The sequence below is a fragment of the Dromaius novaehollandiae genome, chromosome Z (assembly GCF_036370855.1).
Source record: "Dromaius novaehollandiae isolate bDroNov1 chromosome Z, bDroNov1.hap1, whole genome shotgun sequence".
NCBI classification, from domain to species: Eukaryota; Metazoa; Chordata; class Aves; order Casuariiformes; family Dromaiidae; genus Dromaius; species Dromaius novaehollandiae.
In genome coordinates, this window is record NC_088132.1 from 72,342,103 (window position 1) to 72,366,309 (window position 24,207).

The 24,207-nt window shown below is 40.6% G+C and overlaps 1 protein-coding gene across 1 annotated transcript in view; it reads left to right on the top strand.

Moving 5' to 3' along the window:
• The first annotated feature begins 2,370 nt into the window (after positions 1-2,370).
• LOC135325020 (Golgi phosphoprotein 3) overlaps positions 2,371-24,207 on the top strand; it is a 36,596-nt gene continuing 14,759 nt past the window's right edge. The window contains exon 1 of the mRNA XM_064502349.1: positions 2,371-2,637. Within this exon, the coding sequence (XP_064358419.1) occupies positions 2,425-2,637 (213 nt within the window). The 5' untranslated portion in view covers positions 2,371-2,424. The remainder of the gene's footprint in view (positions 2,638-24,207) is intronic.

Below are 24,207 nucleotides of genomic sequence, written 5' to 3' on the forward strand. Positions count from 1 at the left end.
AAGGAACAGGGAGTGAAATACCACTAGGTTCAAGGAGAATTTAAAAAATGATATTACTAGAGAGAAATGTGAGAATTGTCAATAATAATGCTTTAAAAAAGACTAAAGTATTTAATAAATATCTTTGCATTTTGGGGAAATAGCTGAATTCTATCGTATGGGACAAAGATGAAATACTTTCCATTAACAGTGTACTTTAAGAAGAATTTAAACAGCAGTAGTAAAGCTAGGTAATTTTTAATCGCCAAGCTAGGATAATTTGTATACAGGTTTTTAAAAGAGCTTTTCAGAACATCTTTTGATCTCTGATTATGATTTTCATTAAATCTTGGAACACTAGGAAAGTTCCAAAGGACTGGAAGAAAGCTAATATTGTAACAATATTAAAAGAAAGTAAAAGGGATGCCCAAAGCTAATGAGAGGCCTGTCACCTTGATCTCAGTCCTCAGCAAAATATGTGAATGGTTCATATAGGACCGTATTAATAAAGATGTGTGTATAATTACTGTTTCAGAAAACACATTTCCAGAAAAAAAATCTGGTGATGCTATTGTGGTATCTGTTTTTTATGCAAACGTTTATTTGATAAAAGTAATAGTGTTCATATTATATCCTTAAGTTTGTTTGGGCATTTGACCCGGTACGGTAAAACATTTTGATTAAAAAAAGGTGGAATGATAAAAAATCAAAATGGCAAACAGTGCACAAAATGGACTGTGAGTAATTGGCAGGTGTCAAAACATAGAAGAGTAACGATTAGCAACGCTTGTGTCAGTGATTCAGGTCCTCTAGGGGGTCAGTTTTTGACCTTCTGCTATGCATTTTCATCAGTGATCTTGAAGAAGCTATGTAAAATTATCACTAACATTAGCAGATAATGTGAGAATTGGGGAAATGGTAAATAATGGATGCTAAAGTCACTTAAAGTGACTCGGAGCTCTTGCTAAACAGGCTGCAACTAAAATATATATATACACATCTCAGTGTGACCAAATGTAAAATCCTAATCCAGGACTAAAAGCACAGGCCATGCCTGCATCATTAAGCACCTTTATCATGCAATAAAACACACTATGAAACATATGTGGGATTCAGCCTAGATAGACGGGTCATGAGTTTTTGGTGTGACATGTTCAAAAGGGCTAGCACAGCCTTTAAATATGTAAACAGAAGAAAACCAAGTCCGAAGAGAAGTTGTACTGCCTCCGATGCAAGTGGCACTGGAGAACAGTGCCAATATTCACAATTTCAGTGGAGGGTGTTACAACAAACAGTGCCCAAAAAAGACACAGAACGGTGAAAAGATTAGAAAAGACGCCTGATGACTTGGCGAAATGACAGGTGAAAAGACGCCTGGCGAAATGACGCCATTCGGCTTGCGGCCAAGACCGTTGAGAGCCGCACGTGCGCTCGGTCCGTAATACATACAGAGATTTATTCGCAGCAATCAGGCAAGGTCTCGTGGCTGAAAATGAAATGCAACAGCCGTAAGGCAGTAAACAAGGAGCAACTTTCTAACAGTGCCATCACCAACCTCTGGGACAATTTAGAGAGGTTATGGAGTTCCCAGCACTAGTCTTGGGGGTTTTCCCCCACTGTGAGGGGCTGCGCATCCAGAGGCCCCTCGGCGTGCGGGAGGCCGGCGAGGCCGGGCAGAGCGGCACCGCCGCCCCCGTGACCCTTGGTTTGGGGGTTTTTTGTTGTTTTTTTCCTGTGATTTTTAGTTTGGGTGAAGGGAGGACACAAGCTGAACGCCCACGGGCCGGGCTTGACGAAGCGCTACGACGTTACCAGCGATCTGGCGTTCGCCTTCGGGCCGACGGAGAAGAGGCTCCCCCGGCTCCCGCAGACGCGGCCGCTCCCTCCCGCGGCCCCGTTACACCCATGTTGTCGTTAGGAGCCGCCCGGGACCGCGGCGCCCGCCCGCCCGGGCAGCGGCGCCGAACCGCCGCGGCGCCCCCTCAGCCAGCGGCACCCTCCCGCCACCCGCTTGGTGCCCGCTCCCCCCGGGGCGTCGCGTCGCGTCGCCTCCCCTCCCCTCCCCTCCCCTCCCCGCGGGGCTGCTCCCGCCCGGCGCCCGCGGCCCTTTCCGGTGCCTCCCCCTGGCCGCCGCTGCCACATCCTCCGCTGACATCAGCCCGCGCCGCCATATTGGAGCAGAAGCGCCGCCGCCAGCTCGGCCGCCGCAGGGGGGGACGCCGGCCCCTCGCTGCCTCCTCCTCCCCGCCGCGGCCGGCTCCGCTCCCCATGCCTCCCCCCGGCCCGCCGGAGCCCCGGCGCGCGTAGGGCAGAGGCGGGAGCGGCCGCCGTCGCTTCTCTTTCTCCTCCGCCCTCCTCCCCGCGCCGCCGCCGCCGCCGCCGCCGCCGAGCCCCTCTGCCCCGCCGCCGCCGCCGCCGAGCCCCTCTGCCCCGCCGCCGCCAGCCATGACTTCCCTGACCCAGCGCAGCTCCGGCCTGGTGCAGCGCCGCACCGAGGCCTCCCGCAGCGCCGCCGCCGACAAGGAGCGAGGCGCCGGGGGCGGCCCGGAGGACGAAGGCCGCCGAGACGAGCCAGGCGACGACGAGAAGGGCGACTCCAAGGAAACGCGGCTCACCCTCATGGAGGAGGTGCTGCTCCTGGGCCTCAAGGACCGTGAGGTGCGGCCGCCGCCGCCGCCGCGGGGGGCTGCGCCGGCCGGGGGTGTCGCGAGGTGGGGGGCTGCCTGCGGGGGTGCCAGTAGCTGGGGGGTGCTGGAGGTGGTGGGGACGCGGGGGAGGAGGTGGGGGGGGCGCTGGAGGTGGGGGGGCACTGGGGAGGAGGTGCTGGAGGTGAGGGGGGCCACTGGGGAGAGGGTGCCTGAGGGGGTGCTGGAGGTGGGGGAGGCACTGGGGAGAGGGTGCCTAGGGGGGCTCTGGGGAGAGGGGGGGCCTGAGGGGGTGCTGGAGGTGGGGGGGTACTGGGGAGAGGGCGCCTAGGGGGGCACTGGTTCTTTGAGGGCTTACAGAGGCCATTTTTGGTGGGGAGCTCTTGGGAGGACATTAGCAGTGTGGCAAGGGTGTGCAGGGTGCAAGTGGGATGGGGGCAAGGACACTGCTGGGTCAGGAAGAGCATTGGTATGGGGTTAGGTTGGGACGGGCGTTGCAGGGGAGGGGGACAGCGATGTTGCTGGAGGTAGGGGCACATGCTAGAACAGGCTTGGGATTTTGGGGGAGTGGGAAAGGCACTGGGATTTCGGGGGAGAGGGAGGGCTGAGACTTTGACTTGCCCTTCAGAGGTGGGATTTGCAGAGGGGGTCTGATGTTTATAGCATCTCAAGGGAGGGAACTTAGGTTTTGGGGAAAGACAGGTTCCTAAAGAGGAGGGCCAGGGCCTCCAGACAATGTTGGTGATTGACTTGGAGGCTTGAGTAGACCTGTGATACTCATACTCCTCCTGTGGCTTACTTTTGGCTCTTATGTGGGAGACTTGTCCACTTTTGTGTGTTTAGTTGGACACAACTGTATTGATTGTGTAGGATTCCCAAATGCTTTTGGATGCTTAGCAACGTTAAAGTCTTTAGTAAGACTCACCAGTCTTCCAGTCCAGCACATGTGAAAAATGTGTTTGTACCTCTTTTAAAATTCGGGGAGCTATATTTGACAAAAATGGGACTTCAACAATAAAAAGAGGATCAAGATGTGGGAATAGCATTATTACATAATATTTATTGAATTTATAGCTTAATTGTTTGTCACAGAACTGTGGATAACATTCATTGAGGGAGGTGTATTTCTGCCTGTGCATTGGATCTTTGTTTCCCTTGGTAGAGGTAACCAAGCATGCACGCTACATAGGAAGCCAGTCCTGTCAGAGGAAACTCCTTAGTTTGATATAGTGCATGGTGAAGTAAATCTTTACCTTAGGTATGAGTTCTAATATGAATGTAATTAAGGGACCTGCTCCATTTTTTTTTTAAAAGCAACCTGATGAAGACAGTTTGTTGGTTTGGGTGGAAGTATCTTAAAACTTTGCATGTTCATGAGTGCAGTGTAATGGGAATTAAAGCTGCCAAGTTATGTGTTCTTTGACAGTGCATTGCATCTAAAATAAATTTGCTGGTTAATAATGAATAGGTTGAGGAATGGTTTTTGTGTTTGGCATTCTATTATTAATATGTGTAGGTGTATCTATATCTATCTATCTGCCAAAATAACATATTTTATTTCTCTCTCAGACTATGTTTTTAGGCCATATTCTTGTAATCCCATTTTTTCAGATGGAGCTTGGCATGACATCCTAATAAAGTCAACAGATATTCAGTGATGTATGCTTCCACCTGTTGAATCTGAAGATAAATTCTAAGGCTTATGCGTATGTGCATTCCTTTTTGTGCTCAACTGAGTAATTGCACTAAAGTAAGTTAGGCATGACAAGACAAGACAGATATCTGTCAGGATTGCTTAGGAGATCCTGCCTTGAGGAAGATGGAATAGACTGGATGATCTTTCAGGGCCCCCCCCGATTATGTGCTAAATTGGCTGAATTTGTGGGCATTAGACTGTAAGGATTTCAACCTAGGGGGTGTTCTGTCTCTCAAGAAAAAATATGATAGAGTGCAATTGTTTTTAGTATATGAAAAGTTAATAATTAAAAGGGGGCATAAACAAATCCTGCTTTGCACTGGTGTACGTCAAACTTACAAATCATCCAATTTTATCAAGTCTAACAATGGCATGCACTAAAGATAATCTTAGATTTCTTTGTGTGGAAAAAAAACCTAAATGAGTACAGTGGCACAGATATTCATGACTCTTCTGGAGATCTTGCAGTGGAGAGACCAGGCAGAAAGGATGATAACGTCATCTCTAGGATAGGGGTCTTAGGTGCACAAATTATAGCATACATATTTTCTGAGGTTCCTTAGACAAGAATTACTCAGGTTTGTATTTTGGTTTTGTGTCTACCTGTGCCCCTTTCTTTTATACTAATTAAATCTCTTTGTCTTCAGGTTTGCTTTTTTTTTCTTCTTTTTAACCTGAAAATAAAACTATGAATTCATTTTAAAAGACGAATCTTTTTGTTCTCTATTGTTCTAATGATAAGTAAGCAAAACTAATTTACTTTATGCATTTGGCAATACTTTTTATAAAGTTTTTTACTTCCAATAGATTTGATTTCCCCTGATATTTTTGTGAGACTTTCTAATAACAGCAAGCAGAGCAACAATGTGCATAAAGTATGGTTGTGAAACTGCATAAAGTGCAAGGTAGAGACAGATATGTGAGCTATGAACTCAATTGAAAGCCAGTAAATTTAAAGCTGACAGTCCGATCTGTTTATTTCAACAAAATAATTTAGTGTTGAGTTTAAAAATAAAAAATTCCATGAGTCTATATTGGCATAAGGGCATATTTCCCCAAAAACCCTAGCTTCTCTCTCAAAAATGTCATTGATAACTGTCTTTTATAACTTAGCTTTGAGTTTTTGGAGGGAGAAATTTGTTCTAATATTCAACATCAGTCAGTATAGCTTTACACCATGAAAACTGCATACAAAAATGGCTTGCATTTGCACAGATACCATTTATAATTGTAAGTGTAGAGGCCAGAGCCTTTACTTTTAGGAGAGAGCTTTTCAAGAAGATTCAGGCAGAGATGGGATTGATGAATCCCACGTTTCTAGGAGGTTGCTAGGTATTCATGTGAATCATGCTTTCAGAATATTTCAATGACTGAACCGTAGCAAAACTTTTGAGTTGTTGCCCAGTTGTTACTGCAGCATTGGTTCAGTGATGTGAATGTCCAGCTATCTTAAAACAAACACAGCGCGCTCCTCAGTCCCATTCTTACCGCTTGCACACAATTAACCAACTGTGTTCGCACGGTTAATGCTTTTTTTTTCCTTTGACTTTATTAAAATGTCATTTATGTATGTCAGCTGTTTGCTCTTTTTTCCACTGATTGTTCCTCTTCCGTTTGTATGTTCTATATATACATAACTATTTCTGTATTCTAAGGTCAAGATAGGTTTTGAGCAGTATATGCTGAAATACGTATGTACTTCCATAAACATGATGCTTTCTCATATATAAGATAACGGTTGTACTTGATGCAAATGCAACTTGTTCAAGTGTAATCAAACATATGACTGAGGAGAACTTGCATTTCTGTTTACTTCTAATGGTAGTGCATTTTGTGGTAACTATATTTGAGTGTGGAATGATAGATTAAAAAACACCTGATTTTTGGCATACGTTATAGTGATGTAGAAAAAGGGGCTTTATAGATTGACGGTATACCTCATATGTCAAAAGACAAAAGAGGAGGGCTAAAGGAGAATACATGCCTATGCTCATGTATTTATATTTGAACTAATATGCAGAATTTTCAGGAAAATTGTTTAATTGCTGCAGTGTCTCTACTCTGCTGTTGACTAGTTTTCCATTATGGGCATACTTGCACGTCTTGAAAAAATAGTCATTAAATAGATGTCTTTCTTTTGAATATATACATTATGAAATTCCAAAGTCTTTTGAAACCTTCTGACAAATTCACATGTCCTTAATGTACAAGGCTGATAGTTACATATTTCAATTGATAATATCTTGATAGGCTCTCAGAACAATAAAGATTAACTGTAATTGACAGATGTGGTGTCCTTGGGAGAGTAGGTGAAATACTAGAGCAAAATACATTACTAGGATAGTTCAGGGAACATCGCAAGAACACCTACAACTCATTTGGAAACTCTTCAGAAACAAAGCTGGTAAAGGGAGTCCTATTCATCCATTTCAAGTAGAGCAATAGCCTGTTGCTATAGAAATAATAATAATAAAAAATCACTGAAATACTTTGCTGTATTAAGTTAAAAATAATACTGCAATAGGATAGATTGAAGACACAATAGAAGAGGGGAGGTTACTCTGTAGAACTACTGAAGTGTCTGAGGTTAGCAATCCCAAAAAGATGGAGCGATAAATATTAAAAGCTAGCTTATTTTAAAAACTACAGCTAAAAGATGAGTATAGGCCAGTTTGTTCATTACAGCTTTTCCAGACATCTTGTATCTCAGTCTCATAGAAAACCGAAAGGTTGCTAGCTGGCTGTGCTCCTTAGCTGTTGCTCCATTTACGTTTTTTTGTGCGTGTGATTCTTTATCTCTTGGAGGTCACTTGGCAGAAGTTGGGGACCTATAGGCTCAAATAGAGCAATGCACGCAGCTGCTGCCATACTTTACACAAACATGCCACCACTAAAATTAAAGCAGACTACAGAGACATAGCACCTACTTCTGTAGTTCAGATAATTACAGTTAATGAGACAAAGTATAGGTGATCTGTAACTAGTTGCTTATGTGCTGAAAGAAAGCTAATGTAAAGTACGATGAAATAGTAGTCTTGTACTGCTATCTGCTGCATCAGTAAATATTTCTGTTTTTGTTTAGCCTTTGCTGAAAACTGAAATGTCATTTGTGAGTGAAAAGTAATGTTAAATCACTGTGAGGTACAGCAGCTCTCTTGGATCTTGGCTGCTTGTGTTCAGCCTTCAAAAACTTCATCTGTTGATGAAGTTTTAAGGCAGTTTTAGTGTTACAGTATAGCTTTCTGTCTAAATAATTTATGTGAAGGTCTCCAGTTTGCGATATTTTTAATTGTATCAAGATAAATGAGCTGTTAGGGAGCTAGTTTGCCTGCTTCAAATGTATTGTTTTGAGCTGATCAAATTAGTGCTAAAATGTGGTTTCTTCTTTATTGTTCTGACAAATCGGAGTAGTAGGCCTTGTTGCTGAATTTTTTATTTTAATCCTGAAGAGATTTTTTGTTTGTTTTTTGAGAAGTGAAGAAAGAATTTTAAAACTATTTAAAATATAGGCGGTGATTCTCTGAGCTTAAGATTTGGCTTTGTGAAATTTTAGTTAGGATACAGAAGTCTGTCTTTTTGCATGTGTAACAAGTCATCTAGTTATGAGAAGTCATCTTGGTATCTGAATGTCAACTTGAACGCTCCCGAGTTTTGCTGGAAAATTTCTGGGACAAATAAGTGAAACATGAGGAGGCGTCTACTGGGAATTCACATTTCAGTTGAAGAATGATGTATGAATGTGTTGAATCCTTGACAAAGACGTACTTTTTCTCAAATGTTCAGGGCCTGGTAACAACCAAGTGTGTAATGTCTGTGGTTAAAAATTAGTTCTTTCATAGTTGCCTACCTTTTTGGTCCTTTTTTATTTCATGTCCATGCATGAGTTATAGACTGGCGGAAGATATGGGGTGTGGGGGAAGGGAGTACCCAAGTCCTGTGTACTGTGGGATGCAGTAAAGTGCCTCCTTCTGCCTCGGACTGCTTCTGAGTAAATCCTTCTCTGGCTTTTTTGGAGGATGTGTTGATTTGGGAGCAGCCTTATAGATCCAGTTTGGCTTCATATGTTCAAATGGTGTTTATTTTTTATGGTTCTGAATGCAGCCAATGTGGTTATCTGTGTTCTTACAGTATCGTTAATCTGTAATCTATATTACTTATTCATGAATAACTTGGCATGTAGTGTAGGTCCTTCTTTCATTTCAAGCTGTCTAGTGTAAGAAAGTCGAACAAAAACTCTTTGTCAAAGCATTCCTAGTGACACTTCTTTGCTTGTTTTTCTAAATGCTTTTAAAAACAGTGCAGTAACTCTTCTTCCTCTGCTATAGCAAGCTATCTTTATTAAAATTTTTGCCTGAAGTATATCTGACAAAGTATTACTGATTAATCACTGGAAGGGAAGTAACCAGGGACCTGAAAATGAACATTTCAGATTAAAGAAAAAACGTGGTATTTCTTATGTTTTGGGGGGGGGGGGGGGTTTGATGCTAAAATAGTTCAAGTACTGCTGCTTTTATCTCAGCAAAATTACATGTAATAGGGCTTCTTTGCACAGTTGAATTGACCAGCATGACTGTCGCAAACAGTATATTGTAGAATGATTTTGGCACTCACAGAGGAAATAATTATTACCGCACATAGTCACTTCTGTGTTGTATTATTGAGGGAAAGGGAAGCTAGTCTGGAGTAGTGGTGCAGCTCAGTTTCATAGACAATATTCTTGACCTGTTTTGCCATAACTCTTAATAAAGAAAAAAAAATGAAGTAACAATCAACCTATCATGTGCCACATAACTAGATTTTTCATGACTGACCTGCTTGCCAGCAGGTTTTATGTCAAGTAACTTATCTTCTTTCCTTGCAGAAATATTAATGAAATAATGATTGAACATTCACAAATTTCAGACATAAGGTTACCCCTGAAACAGTGCACAGCTGTTCTTTTCCTCTGAAGTGCAGAGCATGTAAGCCTGGATGAATAGGAGTACATAGGGGTGTGTGGTGCTATCACTAAGCTGTTATACATAATACTGATTTGCACCAGCACTAAGTCATTTCACTATATTTTATACTGAACTGTTCTATTTTAGCCAACTTTTTTTACTGTTTGCAGTGGACCACTAAGATGATAAAACAGTATGCCTTGTAGACTGGCTCTCTTTTTTGGAAGGGTGTTAAACACTTGTAGGTCCTTTGCTGTTTGTGGGATTTATAGGATTTATTCATCACAATAGGAAACCAGGCTATCGGGCTTCTTGCATATCTTTCTGTGTCTCTGATACTGATTTTAATCATTTGTAAGATGCTTACTGCTATAAACTTTCTAGTCATTTGTCTGTATGGTCTTGCTAGATAGCATCATGTGGCTAAATTAGTTATGGAGTCCTTTATAGTTGGTAGCTGAGTTATCTTTTGTACATAGGCTAGTATTGTACTGTGGGTTTTCTGTTTAGCAAATCACTTTTGCACGGTACAGGACTCTGCACTTCAGCAGACACTTAATTTTACTCTGGCACTCTTTTACTCTCATTCAACAATATGTACTGTCAGAGAAGCTTTCAGTACATACCAGGTTGCCATTTTAGTCTGTACCCTGTATTATACAGTGGAGAAGGCAGGTATAACATTTATTAATTAGTTGAGGTAAATGCCAGATGGTTGTTCAGTCTACAGTAATCAGTTATGCGCTAGTTACAACTGCTTTGCCTGTGCTGGATATTTAAATGTGACTTCTGCTTTAGACTGCAGTTGCAGTCTGTCTGAAACTGTAAATTGACAATTAGTACATCTTAAATACTAAACGGAAGAAATTGTTTTCTTAAATGTAAGAGCGCTGTGACATGAGTGGAATTTTTTTTTATCTCATAGTGAAAATCTTGTGATGTGGCATTTTTATGAGATAGCCTCAGATTCTTGCAAATTTTTTGCACCTGGCTAAGTGAAACAGTTGATAGTCCTGTTCTGAAAGGAACAAACCGAAAAGAAACTGTTGATGAAGAAGAGAGGAATAGGAGGAACGTTATCTGATATGTGCATGTCTTTTTTTAAAAAAAACCCAAAACTTTATTCTGGACATCTGTCCTTGTTAATGATGTGATCAGTGATGCAAATCCCTCAAAATGAAACCTTTTACTGACCTCCAGTTAGAAATAACACATTGTTGTACTTAATGGTTTAAGATACGGCAATTGTAGAAAAGTTAAGGAGAGGCCGATCACTCTTGTATTTGGGTACAGGTACAGTGTGCTTATAGGCCTTGAGGAGGGGACTGAAGTTTTAATGCTGCCTGTTTTGATCAAAATCAATTAAACTTTGAACTATTATTTAGTCGATATTAGACCTGCTTTGTCTGCATTAGAATGACATACTAGATTTGTTACTGTTTTCAAGAGGAGACATGTAATCATTTGCAAGTTTCTTTTGTAAGCTTCAGGTTGTTGTGTCTAGACAGGACAGCTGCTTTTCTGATCCTGCCATATTTACTTACTGCTGTAATAGGACTTGTTTCTTCTGTGAAATATCTAGTGTGGAGGACTTCAACACCAGTTCTAATTAAACATTTTTTTTCAAATACGTGTCAGGCTTTATGCTTAGTGACAAGAGTTGGTAATGTAGGAGTTAATTTGCAGGTTACGTAAAAACAAAAAAACAACAAAAAAAACCAAACAAACACAGCTTTATTTTGCATAAACTAAAATATGGCTTCTTTAAATACATTGGTAACAAAAGGAAGACTAGGGAGAATATGGCCTGCTACTGAATGGGGCAGAGGCCCTGGTGATGAATAATAAAGAGAAGGCAGAGATATTGAATGCCTTCTTTGCTTCAGTCTTTACTGCTAAGACCAGCCCTCAGGAATCTTGGACCCTGGAGACTAAGCAGAAAGTCTGGAAAAAGGAAGACTTTCCCTTGGTCAAGGAGGATCAGGTTAGAGATCATTTAGGCAAACTGGACACCCGCAAGTCCATGGGCCCTGATGGGATGTGCCCATGAGTGCTGTGGGAGCTGGTGGACATCATTGCTAGGCTACTCTCAGTCATCTTTGAAAGGACATGGAGAATAGGAGAGGTGCCTAAGCCGTGGAAGAAGGCTAATGTCACTCCAGTTTTCAGAAAGGGCAAGAAGGACCTAGGGAACTATAGGCCAGTCAACCTGCCCTTGATTCCTCTGAAGTTCAACAAAGGGAAGTGCAGGTCTGCACCTAGGGAGGAATAACCCCATGCACCAGGACAGGTTGGGGGTTGACCTGCTGGAAGGCAGCTCAGCCAAGAAGGACCTGGGAGTCCTGGTGGACAACAGGTTGACCATGAGCCAGCAATGTGCTCCTGTGGCCAAGAAGGCCAATGGTATCCTGGGCTGCATTAGGAAGAGCATTGCCAGCAGGTTGAGGGAGGTGATCTTCCCCCTCTACTCAGCCCTGGTGAGGCCACATCTGGAGTGCTGTGTCCAGTTCTGGGCTCCTCAGTACAAGAGAGAGACATGGAGCTACTGGAGCGAGTCCAGTGGAGGGCTACAAAGATGTTTAAGGGACTGGAGCATCTCTTCTATGAGGTAAGGCTGAGAGAGCTGGGCCTGTTCAGCCTGGAGAAGAGAAGGCTGAGGGGACATCTTATCAATGTGCGTAAGTATCTGAAGGGAAGGTGTAAAGAGGATGGGGTCAAACTCTTTCCGGTTGGTGCCCAGTGTCAGGCCAAGAGGCAGTGGGCACAAACTGGAACACAGGCAGTTCCATCTGAACATGAGGGAAAAACTTCTTTATTGTGAGGGTGACAGAGCACTGGAACAGGTTGCCCAGAGAGGTTATGGAGTCTGCTTCCTTGGAGATATTCAGAAACCATCTGGACAAGGTCTTGGGCAGCCTGCTCTAGCAGGGGGACTCTCATTAAACAATGACCCTTCTTGAGCAGGGGGGTTGGACTAGATGATCTCCAGAGATCCCTTTCAACCTCAGCCATTCTGCAATTCTGTGGTTCTGTGAAACTATGGAGAATAAAGATGGAAGGTGACTTTGCAAGAACTACACAAATATTTGATTTAATTATCTGCATGTGCAGATCATGCCAGAAGTTACATTTCTAAATTAGTATTTGATACCTAAGTGAGTAATTAGACTCTTAAGTGTTGTTTTGTTCAGGGGTCTGTCAGTTGCCTCCACTTCAGCAAAGTTGCTGCTTTTTTTTTTTTTTTTTTTTTTTTTTTTTTTTTTTTTAATATCTTCATTTTAGTGAAGAGGTGTGTCTATAATATATGCCTGTGTACGTGCTTAAAATGCTGGGCCATAGCATTTGGCTTTGGTGCTGTCAGTAGTTGACAGCAGTTGCTGTTTGTTATTTATTTTTAAATGCAGTGGCAGGTTAATCAAGTGCCTGACAAGTTTCTTGTCAACAATATAGCACTTTGTAGAATATGCTTGCTTTCCTAAAGTGTCAGAACACTTCAGAGATTTTCCTCGCTAACTTCTTTTCTGTTTATAACCAGACTGTAATGTGTGTTCCAGTAAAATAGCTAATGACTTAAAATGCATTGAAACTTGGAAAAGAGGGACTGCAGTCAGACATCAGCATCCCAAAATTGTAGGATTCAAATAAAAAATGGTTCTGCAATGGAGGTTGCTTTTTTTTTCCTTAATCCAGATGTTTATTTTTAAGGATTCTGTAAACTAGGATGTATCACTAAATGTTCCTGTGCTGAGAAAGTGATGGCTGACTTGAAAAATTAGATTTGCAGCTAAGAGCTAACAAGGTGTAGGTTGCTATAGACCTGTATTCTAGTGTGAAGTGTATGGAGAGGAATTTGGATTTTTTTAACTGCAAATGAAATGTCCAGACTTGAAGTTAGATTTTTCCCTTTAATATGTGAAAAAATCTTACTTATCCCTCTTGGAGAAGTGTCTTACTTCAATATTTTAAATAACTACCAGTTCTGGGCGTATTTTTTTTTATTATTATTTTTGAGGGGTGACTGGTGAGAGGGATGAATATATTTTCAAATTACCTTGCTTTCATGAAAACATCTTTATTTTTTTCAATTACGCAGATAGATAGCACTCTTTCTTTTACTTGATCTGAATTTTTTATACTCACCGAAAAGAACTATTTGAAAAATGAACTGTAGGGTTTTGGTTATTAAATATATAGAATATATACAAAGTAGCCCTCTTCTGAATGCATTCCTGTCAGGAGAAGCTGGGTCCTGTCTTTCACTAAACATGTTTTAAAATAGGTTGGTCCAGAAAAGCAGTTAAAATCAAGATCTGGCAGACAGTAGATGTGAGAACAATTATGTAAGAAAAATGGAGGGTGGAGAGTGAGTTCACATGTTTGGGTCCTAAAACCCTCCCCCCTGCCCAAATTTGTTGTCTTTCTGTAATTTTCTAGATAAGCATAAATTTTATTCAGGCTTATTGCTGTCAAAAGCAAAATTTGGTTTTTCATTTCAGGGATGGTTATTTTCTAAATCTAAACATGAGAAAAAAATATTAAGTTATTATTAAGTTATTGTTGTTCTTGTAGCCCAGAGTTGTGGAGGCTTTTGTTCTTCTCTTGGTTTTTAAGGCGGTAGAAGAGGGAAGGAATTGATAAATAAAGAAAGGAGAAAAGGCAACTTATTACTGAAGAGTTATTTAAAAAAGAGTATAATCCTGAACGTTATATTTTCAGCTGAATATAAATAGGATGCGGTAAGACTACACAATTCCTTGCCAAAGAAGATCAGTTCGGGTCTTGCTAGAGAACACTGCCACTGAGACCCTATCTGGCATTATGCGGTATTGTACTGTCATGGAGGATAAAATTTTCTTAAAGGTATCTAATTCTGTAGTTACTAGACTTTTAGACTACTGTGTGAGGTTTGAATATTTCTTAGAAAGTAACAGAGATTCTCCAGGTCATTAAAACGCATGCAAAGTTCAGTCATGTCAGCTTTTCTTGTTTGAGACTTTTTCACTGTCAGCTGCAGCTTCTCTGCTGTGGTTGTGCTCATCTTCAGGTAGACTCAATTACAATAACCTGCACTGGCAAGAAAGGATTGTATCATATTTGATCCCTGGAAGCTGAAAATGGATTAATTCATATAATAAAAGATGTCTGTAGTGAGAGGAGTCCAATATTACCTCAAGGCTTCAAATAATTTTGGACATTCCAGCCTGTTTTCAACTAAAATCCCAGTGAAATTTTTCCTTTTTCCTCTTCTTTCATCATCGTTTTCTATTGTTTGCATTTTTTCCCCCAGTTTCTTACGCAAGTATTTAGTTATATGCAGGTAATAAGACTTTGAATTGGTTCTCACTGGAGTTTATGGTGCTGTATGTTTACAGGCTCTCTAAGGTCACTCAAATAGCTGGATGAGAACAGTGAGCTTTATTGAAGTCCACATAAGGAACTAGATGAAGAGCAACACATACAGGCTGACTACATGAGAGGAATTGAGTTGAACTAGTGCAGAATTGCCCATTATGCTGCTGTTAGGTGTCTTATGCCTGCAGTGTGCCCGTAGCTGTTAGAAACTTCCTACACTCTAGCCGAGCAAAATTCTGTATGCATTGCCTTTTTACCAGCTGATAAAACTAATTTCCTGTTTTCCTGGTTGTGAAGGAATAAATTATCTTGCTTTAGCAGCCTATAAGAAATAAACAGACAAGTTATTCAGAATATTTGTTAAAAGATTAAAATGTAATTAGCAGATTAGGGAAATGTATAGTTTTATGCAATAATTAGATTGAAAAGCAGCATATATTAGTCAATATGTCAACCAGCATTATATCCATTTCAGTATTTGGGCAGATCAGAGAGGTGAAGAGCATGTTTGCAATGTTATTGAAAGTTCAGCTGTAACAGCTTAATTTTAAGAACCTCTGGACCTGCATTTCTGATATTTCTCTATTTAGACATGTCACTCCAATCTTCAGAAAAGGTAAGAAGGAGGACCCAGGCAACTACAGGTCAGTCAGCTTCACCTCAATCCCTGGGAAGGTTATGGAGCAGCTAATCCTGTATACTATTTACAAGGACATGAAGGACAAGAAGGTGATCAGGAGTAGTCAGCATCAATTCACAAAGGGGGAATCATGCTTAACCAACCTGGTAGCCATCTATGATGGAGTGACTGGCTGGGTGGATGGGGGGAGAGGAATGGATGTTGTCTACCTTGACTTCAGGAAGGCTTCTGACGCTGTCTCCCATAACACCCTCATAGGCAAGCTCAGGAAGTACAGGCTAGCTGAGCAGACAGTGAGGTGGATTGAGAATGCTCAGAGGGTTGTGATCAGCAGCGTGAAGTCTAGTTGGAGGCCTGTAGCTAGCAGTGTCCCCCAGGGGTCAATACTGGGTGCTGTATTGTTCAAGTTATTCATCAGTGACCTGGATGAAGGGACAGTGCGCCCTCAGCAAGTTTGTGGTGCCCAGTGGCAGGTCAAGAGGCAACGGACACCAACTGAAACACAGGTGGTTCCGTCTGGACGTGAGGGAGAAACTTCTTTACTGTGAAGGAGACTGAGCACTGGAACAGGTTGCTGTAGGTGACCCTTCTTGAGCAGGGGGGTTGGACTAGATGATCTCCAGAGGTCCCTTCCAACCTCAACCATGCTGTGATTTCCTGCAAATAATCACCATTGCACGAAGGCATACAGGTACTTCACTGTTAGTGTGTAGCTGTAGGTCACATGTATAGTTCCTCATTTTCTTGTAGGCCATCCATGTGACTGTATCACATGATGCAGAACACCTGAGTTGCTGATCTTGGGGGGGAAGACCTGACAGTACACTGTAGCTAAACTTGTGTCACCCAAATGGTTACATAGACTACAGTTTGGGAAACATTGGTCTAAGTGATTCAGATCATCAGAATGAACACGCAGTTATTTTTTAATACTGACCAGCTTTTCCATCTGTGTCACTGAGAACTTGGAAAAGCTTTTTGTTGTTCTTTGTGTTTATTTCTTTTTTTTTTACAAGATCTGTTTGCTTATTTGTATGTCGAGAAGCTTCTTAAAACAAGATGTTGGAAGAATAATCCTAGGTAAACTTTTTGAGTTGTTTAATCGTTACCTCTAGTATAAGAGTTTGCTGCTCCATGAGGAAAGATGTGCGTGGAGTTTGTAGGGTTGGCTGGAAAAGGTAGTTATTGGATTTGTTGGACAAACACTTTATAAATATACTCAATAGTAAATGAAGTCTGAATTGCATCAGTCTGGTTGATTTCTACTCCTCTTCCCTCCCCCCTGCCCTGGATTCAGAAATTCTATTTTATTATTTTAAATTTAATAGTTTTCCTTATAGAATGAGAGACTTGCTAAATAAAATACTAGCTTTTAAGACTTTTTCATATCTAAAAAATCCATAAACTTACTACAGTAACTCAGTTATTGACTTTGCTTGAATCACCTGAGATTTTTGCTTATAGTTAGTTATAGTATCACAGAGGATAGATTTCCTTATCTGCACCAATAAAGAGCATGCAGTGAGGCAGGCAATATTTCTTTTAATCAGAGGGTTTACTGTTACCTGAAGGGTAGGGACAACAGAATTGTATAAAGGTGTCTGAAGTTGGCGTCTTCACTTATTCTGCTTTTTTGTCTTCTCCTTCCCATATCTGCTGGCATCTCCATTTGACTGTATGACTTCCCCCAAGAATATCCAAGAGTAAATAGTGTTTCTGTTGTGGAAGAATCCTGATAATAGGTGCATTTTGAATTTATATAATTATTAACTTATTGGGTCAACATGAAGGAATGAATTTTTATGCTAAAACATAATTTTTAATAAACCAGATATTTCATGAACTTTTTTTTGTATATTGTTTGTATTTTATATTATACCTTTTTGGTGTTTGAGAACAACTTTAAAGAGATGTTTTTTTAGAAGTTTTTCAGATGATTCTTACTGCTTTCAATAATTCAAAGTAGTGTTAGTAATTGCAGAGAGCATATTTAAAGGAAACATGGTATGTTAAGATAGATCTCCTTTCGTTGGGGGGTATGATAGCCCTGTCTCCCCAATCTGCCAATACTCGCCATTAAAATCAAAATACCTTAATGAACTTAAAAACAGTGTTTGTCATCAGCACTCGTAGCTGTGAAGCAGACTGAAGTTATAAAGTTATTGGCAGCAAATTCTTGTATTGGAGTTATGATGCAAGAGTAAGGAGACAGCCATCTTTGTGAAAATCCTTGTTATCCTTTAACCTGCCGTAGTGCACATGGACAGTGTATGCTGTGATTTCTCTCCCCAGCTCTCTTTCTGAAGATACAGAAATTTATTGCTTAAGACAGGAACTCCTTGACTAAAAAAGTGAGAGTTCTGTTGCAATTGTGATCAAGTCCATTATGAAATATAGCTCACTACAGCCCATATTTCAAGATAAATTGTCCCTGCCTGTCTTTGCAGTAGGTTTCAAATGGGTGACAGATGATGATTTTGGATTATTATGTTCTGTCTGTGCTTTGTGCTGGCTAATAATAGGCTAGTAGACACCTCTGAAAGAACTTGCTATTGCTTCAGGGAATCAGAAAGGGATGCGGTCATTGTCCTATCAGATTTAAATAATATAACTTCAAATTTATGATGATCAGGGTAATCATTACTGAGATCCAAAACAGGGAGCTCAAGATAATGGTGAATATAGTCCATGACACTGCATATTTTGTCCTTTGTGTCTTTTGAGTGGATTGTGCTAGTGAATGGCTTCAGTATAGATAGCCCAATAATGTATGAATTTTGAGCCTTTCTTTCTGGTTCTCTTCATCCTACAGACTAAATGAATAGTTCTTGCCTTAACTATTCAGGTTGTGGGTTTGAAATCAGTTTGTCAAATGAAGTGTGGGTTGTCCCTGAGGGGGGTGCTCTTGCTTTTCCCCTCTGTCCCAAACACATTGCTTCCCTCCCTCCTGCTGCCACTACCATTCATTGCACTGCTCAGTGAATCAGGGGAAGGGACTGACCATTAGCTTCCAGCCAGACTGCTCTGATCTACCTGACTGCTCAGGTGCTACTGTGGGCCCAAGAGCGATGAGGGGAGGAAAAATAGGTACCTTTTCAGCGGCAGTCCACACTTTGCTGGACTGCATTTTTGGGTTTAGCCCTCAACTGGCTAAAAATGAATACGCAGAGGAGGACTTACCTTCTCAAGTTGCCTGATTTTGTGAAAGGTTAAAATGAAATGCTGTGGAGGGCTGACACTGATTTTAAAGGTCAATAGAATTGAAATGGTTCTCCTGAAGGAAGAGTAATCGAAATTGTGGAGAAAGGTTAATGCTAACGTGCTGTTGAAGGTAGTGGTTCAAAAGAGATGCTTGTGCTGGGGAAGTAATTAAACGCTGGGAGGTCATATTGTCCTCAGTGTCTTTTCCTGCCTTTTTTTCCCCGGTGTTTCTCTCTGCCACTTTAAGTATCTCTAATTAAGAGAATCTGAATTAATGAACATACAAAAGCTTGAGCTGTTATCTTGGTATTGAGATAACTATTCAGGACGAGCATGTGGGTATTCTTGCTTCATGATACGTCATGCCATATGAACGTTAAAAGTAAATAGGCTCTTTGCCAATTGTGCTATGCAGCGTGTAAATCAGTCCCCCACAAACCCCGTAGCAGCAGACTACTCCACTTACTTAGCCCAATCCTACAAATAACCAAAACTGACTTTCAAAGTTCTTCCAAGCTCCACATTCTTTTTAGTTAGGCCATCTCGGACTATACAGCAGGTGACAACTATTTCTCTTTTTTCTTTTAAAAGTAGAATTGAACCTTTGTGGGTTTTTATGTCTCCAAAACTGTGGTCTGTGAATAGACCATGAGGTCTCCAACCTGACTTTTTTTCTTTTTTTTTTTTTTTTTTTATGCTGACATGTAAATTTTGGTGAGGGTGATGAAGGAAACCTGGAGATTATTGACCTCTGTAACTTCCCATGATGCCAGCAAGCATGGAATATTTTCCAGTATGTTTGTCATCAGTAATTTCTGAGAACATACCGTAAAAATAGTCCGCCACATGTCAGAAAGAATAGAAGGAAAGAAACCATTGTTTGGTAAAGCTAGATATTTGTTTATGTGTAAACATAAGTTTAGTCTTAGGGCTTTTATATGGTCAGCATTGACACAGTATTTGAATGCCACCCATGTAAAAGTAATAGCAGGATCCCCAGCAGAGTAGTGGAATGGCTTCCTGTAAATTCAGAATTTACTATTTGCTAAAATGAAAGCTTACCTTAACCTACGTTGTGCCTCTTAGCTGAGAAATCCTGAAGTTAGGCTACCGTGAAGACATGAAACCCTTATCAGATGTATTGCCCTGGAGGCAGGACTTTCAGACTCCTCAGGTGCTCTAGCTGTGGGTTATCTTGGCTTTCTGCTGCCCTCCCAGTTGGCCAGCTCCCCTTCTCCCCTGCTGATGGGGCTACTGTGGTTAAAAAGAGTTAAAATAAAATTTTCTTTCTGCTGTCTCTAAATGAAATTTCAGAAATTCCATTCTTTGGTAAATTTTCAAATCTGTCTTTGTGTTTCAGTATAAAACAACTTAAACTTGAAATTTCCTGTGAACAGGAATTTCAGTTTTTGTATAGCTCTAATGATGATTCTGGTTCTGATTCCCCCTTAATTATTTGATTTATTTCGAGAGATCTTTTGTTTTGCTTTTATGTTGAGGGTGCTAGGCGAGGCTTAAAGAATACTACTAAGTCTGAATATAAAATGAAAAGGCTTTTAAAAAGAGCAGTTCAGGCTAGGCTGTTACTTGCATTATCCCAGCGAAGCGCTACTGTTGTTCTTCATAAATGTAAATTGAGTCTGAGCCAGCGCCAAAACTTTGACCTGACACTGCCCTGTAATACGGAATATGAGCGTGTGTGGAACTGAGGATGGGCCTGAGGGGTCTGTCATTCCCCAAAATTATGGGGCAAGCATTGTAACCCTCAGTTGTTTTCCTGGAGTATTGTGTGGCTTTATGATGTTTTTAATTAAAAGGCTCATAAAGCTGATATTCATTTGCCATGACTCTGTGGTCTGCAAAGTAATCTCTAATAGCTTGAGACTCACTGGCTTAGGTCAGGGAATATCTTGGCAGCCACAGTCTACATTATTTTGTAGAAGGTGCTACAAACTGGTAGCCTTAGCCACGTAAGTTGAACACGCTATTTTTAATTACCGTATGTGTGCCTTGAGGCTTCAGGATTGGAACTGTGTCAATGCCTCTTTTTTTAAATATCTTTTTAATCTGAGATATTTTCAGATTTTTTCCGCTCTTCCCCACCCTTTTCTGATCTGTGGCTGCTGGTAGTAATCTATATTTTTGTAGTGAGAAGAGAATTTTAGTAGTTAAGTGTTATGGGTAAGAAATAAATTATGAAATATTCTGAAATAAGACATTATATGGTCTGTGCAAGTCTTTTATCCTCATCTTTATGAAAGTATTTTTTAACCTTCACACTGTAATCCATTAAAGATACTTTCTCAGTAAATATTTTGAGGTAATGTCTATGAATGTGAAATAGCATCTTTAGCATCAGCAATTTAATTGTATTTTTGCATTGCTACTGCTAGGTGACTTTAATTTGCACTTGTGGTAGAGAAGACAGTGAACTTTTTTCTAGAAACTAGCTTAACTGTTGCCTGGAAGTTGAATGCAGTAATGTAAATCTGTTGGCTGTTTTACGCTTAAGCAAAATTATTTCAGGTTTCATAAAGGTTCTTAAAGCAGCATCCATTGTATAGGAATGTCTAACAGGTTTCATAAAGGTTCTTAAAGCAGCATCCATTGTATAGGAATGTCCAGCACGCTTGGCACTGATCTTTGCCAAATACGTTCGGATGGGCTGGTCATATTAGAGACTTCTCTTCCCGATTGCTCACATATGTACTAAATTACGGTGGCTGTTACTGCAGTGTTTTTGGGGACCTGAGATGGAGAAGATGATATCTTCATCTTCTTTTAAAGCCTTTTTACAAATAGTCTTTCAAATCTGACATCTCTCGAGCAATTTATGGATTTTAAATATTCAGAAATTTAAATTGAGTGTATTGAAAAATTGGAAATAAATGTGTTCTGTAGGAATCTACTTTAATACCTCTGCGAGAGCTCTTGTTATGCAATTCCTGGTACTGAGTGCTTCAATAAAGGGTTTGAATAGCTTCCAAATTCAGAATGCTGTGATGTTGTCACTGCTAATATGTGTTTTCTTTCTACTATTTGCCCTTGTTACAGCTTTGCTATAGCATAAACAGAAGATCCCACTAGCTTTTTCATAACAGGGTGATAAGATTTGAGCTGCTGAAAGATGGGAGTTCTTTGTTTGTGCAGGAGTTCTCACAATTTCTAGAAATCCTTATAAACAGGGTAGGTTGGTGTTAGGGAGTAGCGTAAACTAAGGTTTTGAGGGGCATCAGTAGGAGCTTTCCTGTCAGAACCTCTTCCCTGTTCTTCCCTTCCCTGCGGGGCGCGTGTAAACCCTGCTTCCTGTTGCGCTCTGCACGCAGCCTCTGTAGGATACTGGATCTTAGTATATGCTTGTGCTGTAGTTTGTGTGCAGATGTGAGCTTGTGTGTTCCTATAGCAAGTAGGAAGAAACTGCGAGAGCTTGTGCTTTGCTCAGCAAAACTAGCCCCAACCTCTTAGGCTGGCTTGCTTGCACATGTGCTAATCATGTGGCTTTTTCTCCCCCTCTTAGAGCAGAATAAGAATAAGGTGCCTGCTCACCACATACAGTATAAATACTTTCAGTGTGCAATCTCGTCTGTCTCATTTGTGCAAGCAGATCGAAGGGAACCCCTGAGGGTCACAGAAATTCAGATCTTTTTATAAAGCTGGAAGCACAAAGTTATTGTGTATATCACAGTCACGTGGGGTGGGGAAGCAAGCCACTGGGCGAGAGCGTGTCACGGTTGGATGGTGGGGAAATGCAGTTGAAGAGGCAAAAGGTTGAAGAGGTTAAAAAAAAAAAAAAGTTGAAGAGGTAAAAACAGGGAGTGAAAGATAAGGTAGGTGGAGGTCACAGTGAGGCACAGGGCCATGGTTAGGAGACAGACCATATGTAAAAGTGGGAGTCCTCTATTTTAAATGACTAATGCCTTTCTGAACAGGAAAACCTGGGTGAGCCAGGATTTGGATAAGGGGCATCGGAAGAGGGGAAGGGGAATAAATGCTGCAGGAGATGATGGGAGACATGCTCTAATGACCATGGATTTTGGATAACTTAATCTTTAAGCAGAAAGAGATTCTCTTAGTTCTGTGTTTGCCATACTTGACTGAGTTTTCAAAGTCACAGTGTAACAAATTTCCATTATAAACTTTATTTTCATTTCCCATTATGCTTGTCTAGCAAAACTTGTTTTTACCATAGAACTTCTAGGTCTACTCTGAAGACAAATTGTTTTTGTGCTGTGTTTGTGTAAATAAACATGAGAGTTGTAAACATTCTTATGATCTTTGAATCAACATAGATTTAAAATTTTGTCTTGCAAGCTATTCTTAGCTTAAAGCTAAGCTTAAAGTGCTATTCTAATGTGACAGCTGTCAGATAAAAATAACTCTCTACTTTCTAGGACCCTTTTTCCACCTGCTGCCTAGCAATTTTAATGAAATAAATATTTCATTGAGTTAGGATGTTTATAAAATTATAAAAATATGTAGGAAGATTGCTAAAGCAAAACTATCTGGTATTATGTGGGTGGGAATACTAGTGCTGTGTAATAGCTTTAAATAGTGGAATGGCTTGCATCTGCAAATAGTGATCTTTCATGTCAATAGAACATTGTTTTAAGAGTTTTAGGTATTTGGAACATAATACAAGGATGGTGTTAAATGGTCGGACCAAAGGCCTGTCTTCCATATCCTGTAACCAGCAATGGCTAAGTAACACTCAGCAGAAGGGTCTGACTCCTCTTTGAGCATACCTTTCAACTTCAGTGGTGTATGGACCTCCCAAACCACCTGTGGATTACAGGTCCATTGCTGTCTATCAAACCTCGTTCTCAATCTCCTGTGAATTTAACTGATATTATTTAAGCTTTCTTTTATTTTTGCCTTCCTATAGAAACAGTTGAATTCTTGAAAAAGAAGTTGCCTTTGATTTTGAAGCCTGCCAGCCAACCTCATTTGTCACCCTCTAGTTCTTCTGTGTGGCAAATGAAAAAAATAATTGTTTGCTGTGCAAGTAATACATTATGCTATATTATTATTCTCACTCTCTATAGATATGTTGTTGTTGTTCTCCCTACCAATTCACTCTCCTTTTCTTCACTGTCCATCTATAGCCTTTATAATAAGCAGTAGTGTTGCTGAGCATTATTGTTTCTCTTTTCTGTGCTTTTTTTCTAGTTAACACTGTATGCTATTTGAGGTAGGTGACAAGGACCTGTTTGCAGTATTGAAGATAAATGTCTCTGTTCTTTTTCAGTTACACTAGGAGGTTTGAGATAATTTAAAAAATGATTTAGTAGTTAGGCTGTTGTGTGCTAAACTGACCTTTGGTGAAAGTTCCTTCAGTTGTCTGAGGCCTTTGCACTAATCACCAAAAATGATCAGTTCCTTTGTCTGAACTATCTGGAAAGACCAGTTTAATAAGTTGAAAAATGTTCAGGATGATGCCTTCTGTTACCAAATATCTTCTCCTTCACCAGGTTAATGGCAGTATAATCTCTGTATCTTAAAATTGGTATTCCTTCTTTTGTGGATCAGCTGCAAACTCTCAACCTTCCATCAAAGACTAATTAAAAAAAAAGACGGTAAATGTTCTCCTGACTTCCCTGTCACCTACCCACTAGTGCAAGCACAGTCTATTTATGAGGACCATAATCTTTCTGAGCTGCTCTTCAACATCACTTGATTAAAAGTGTTAAATGGTTTTGCTGTCTCCAGCGTTGGAGGTTTTGAAGACCAGCCCGGACAAAGCCCTGAGCAACTTGG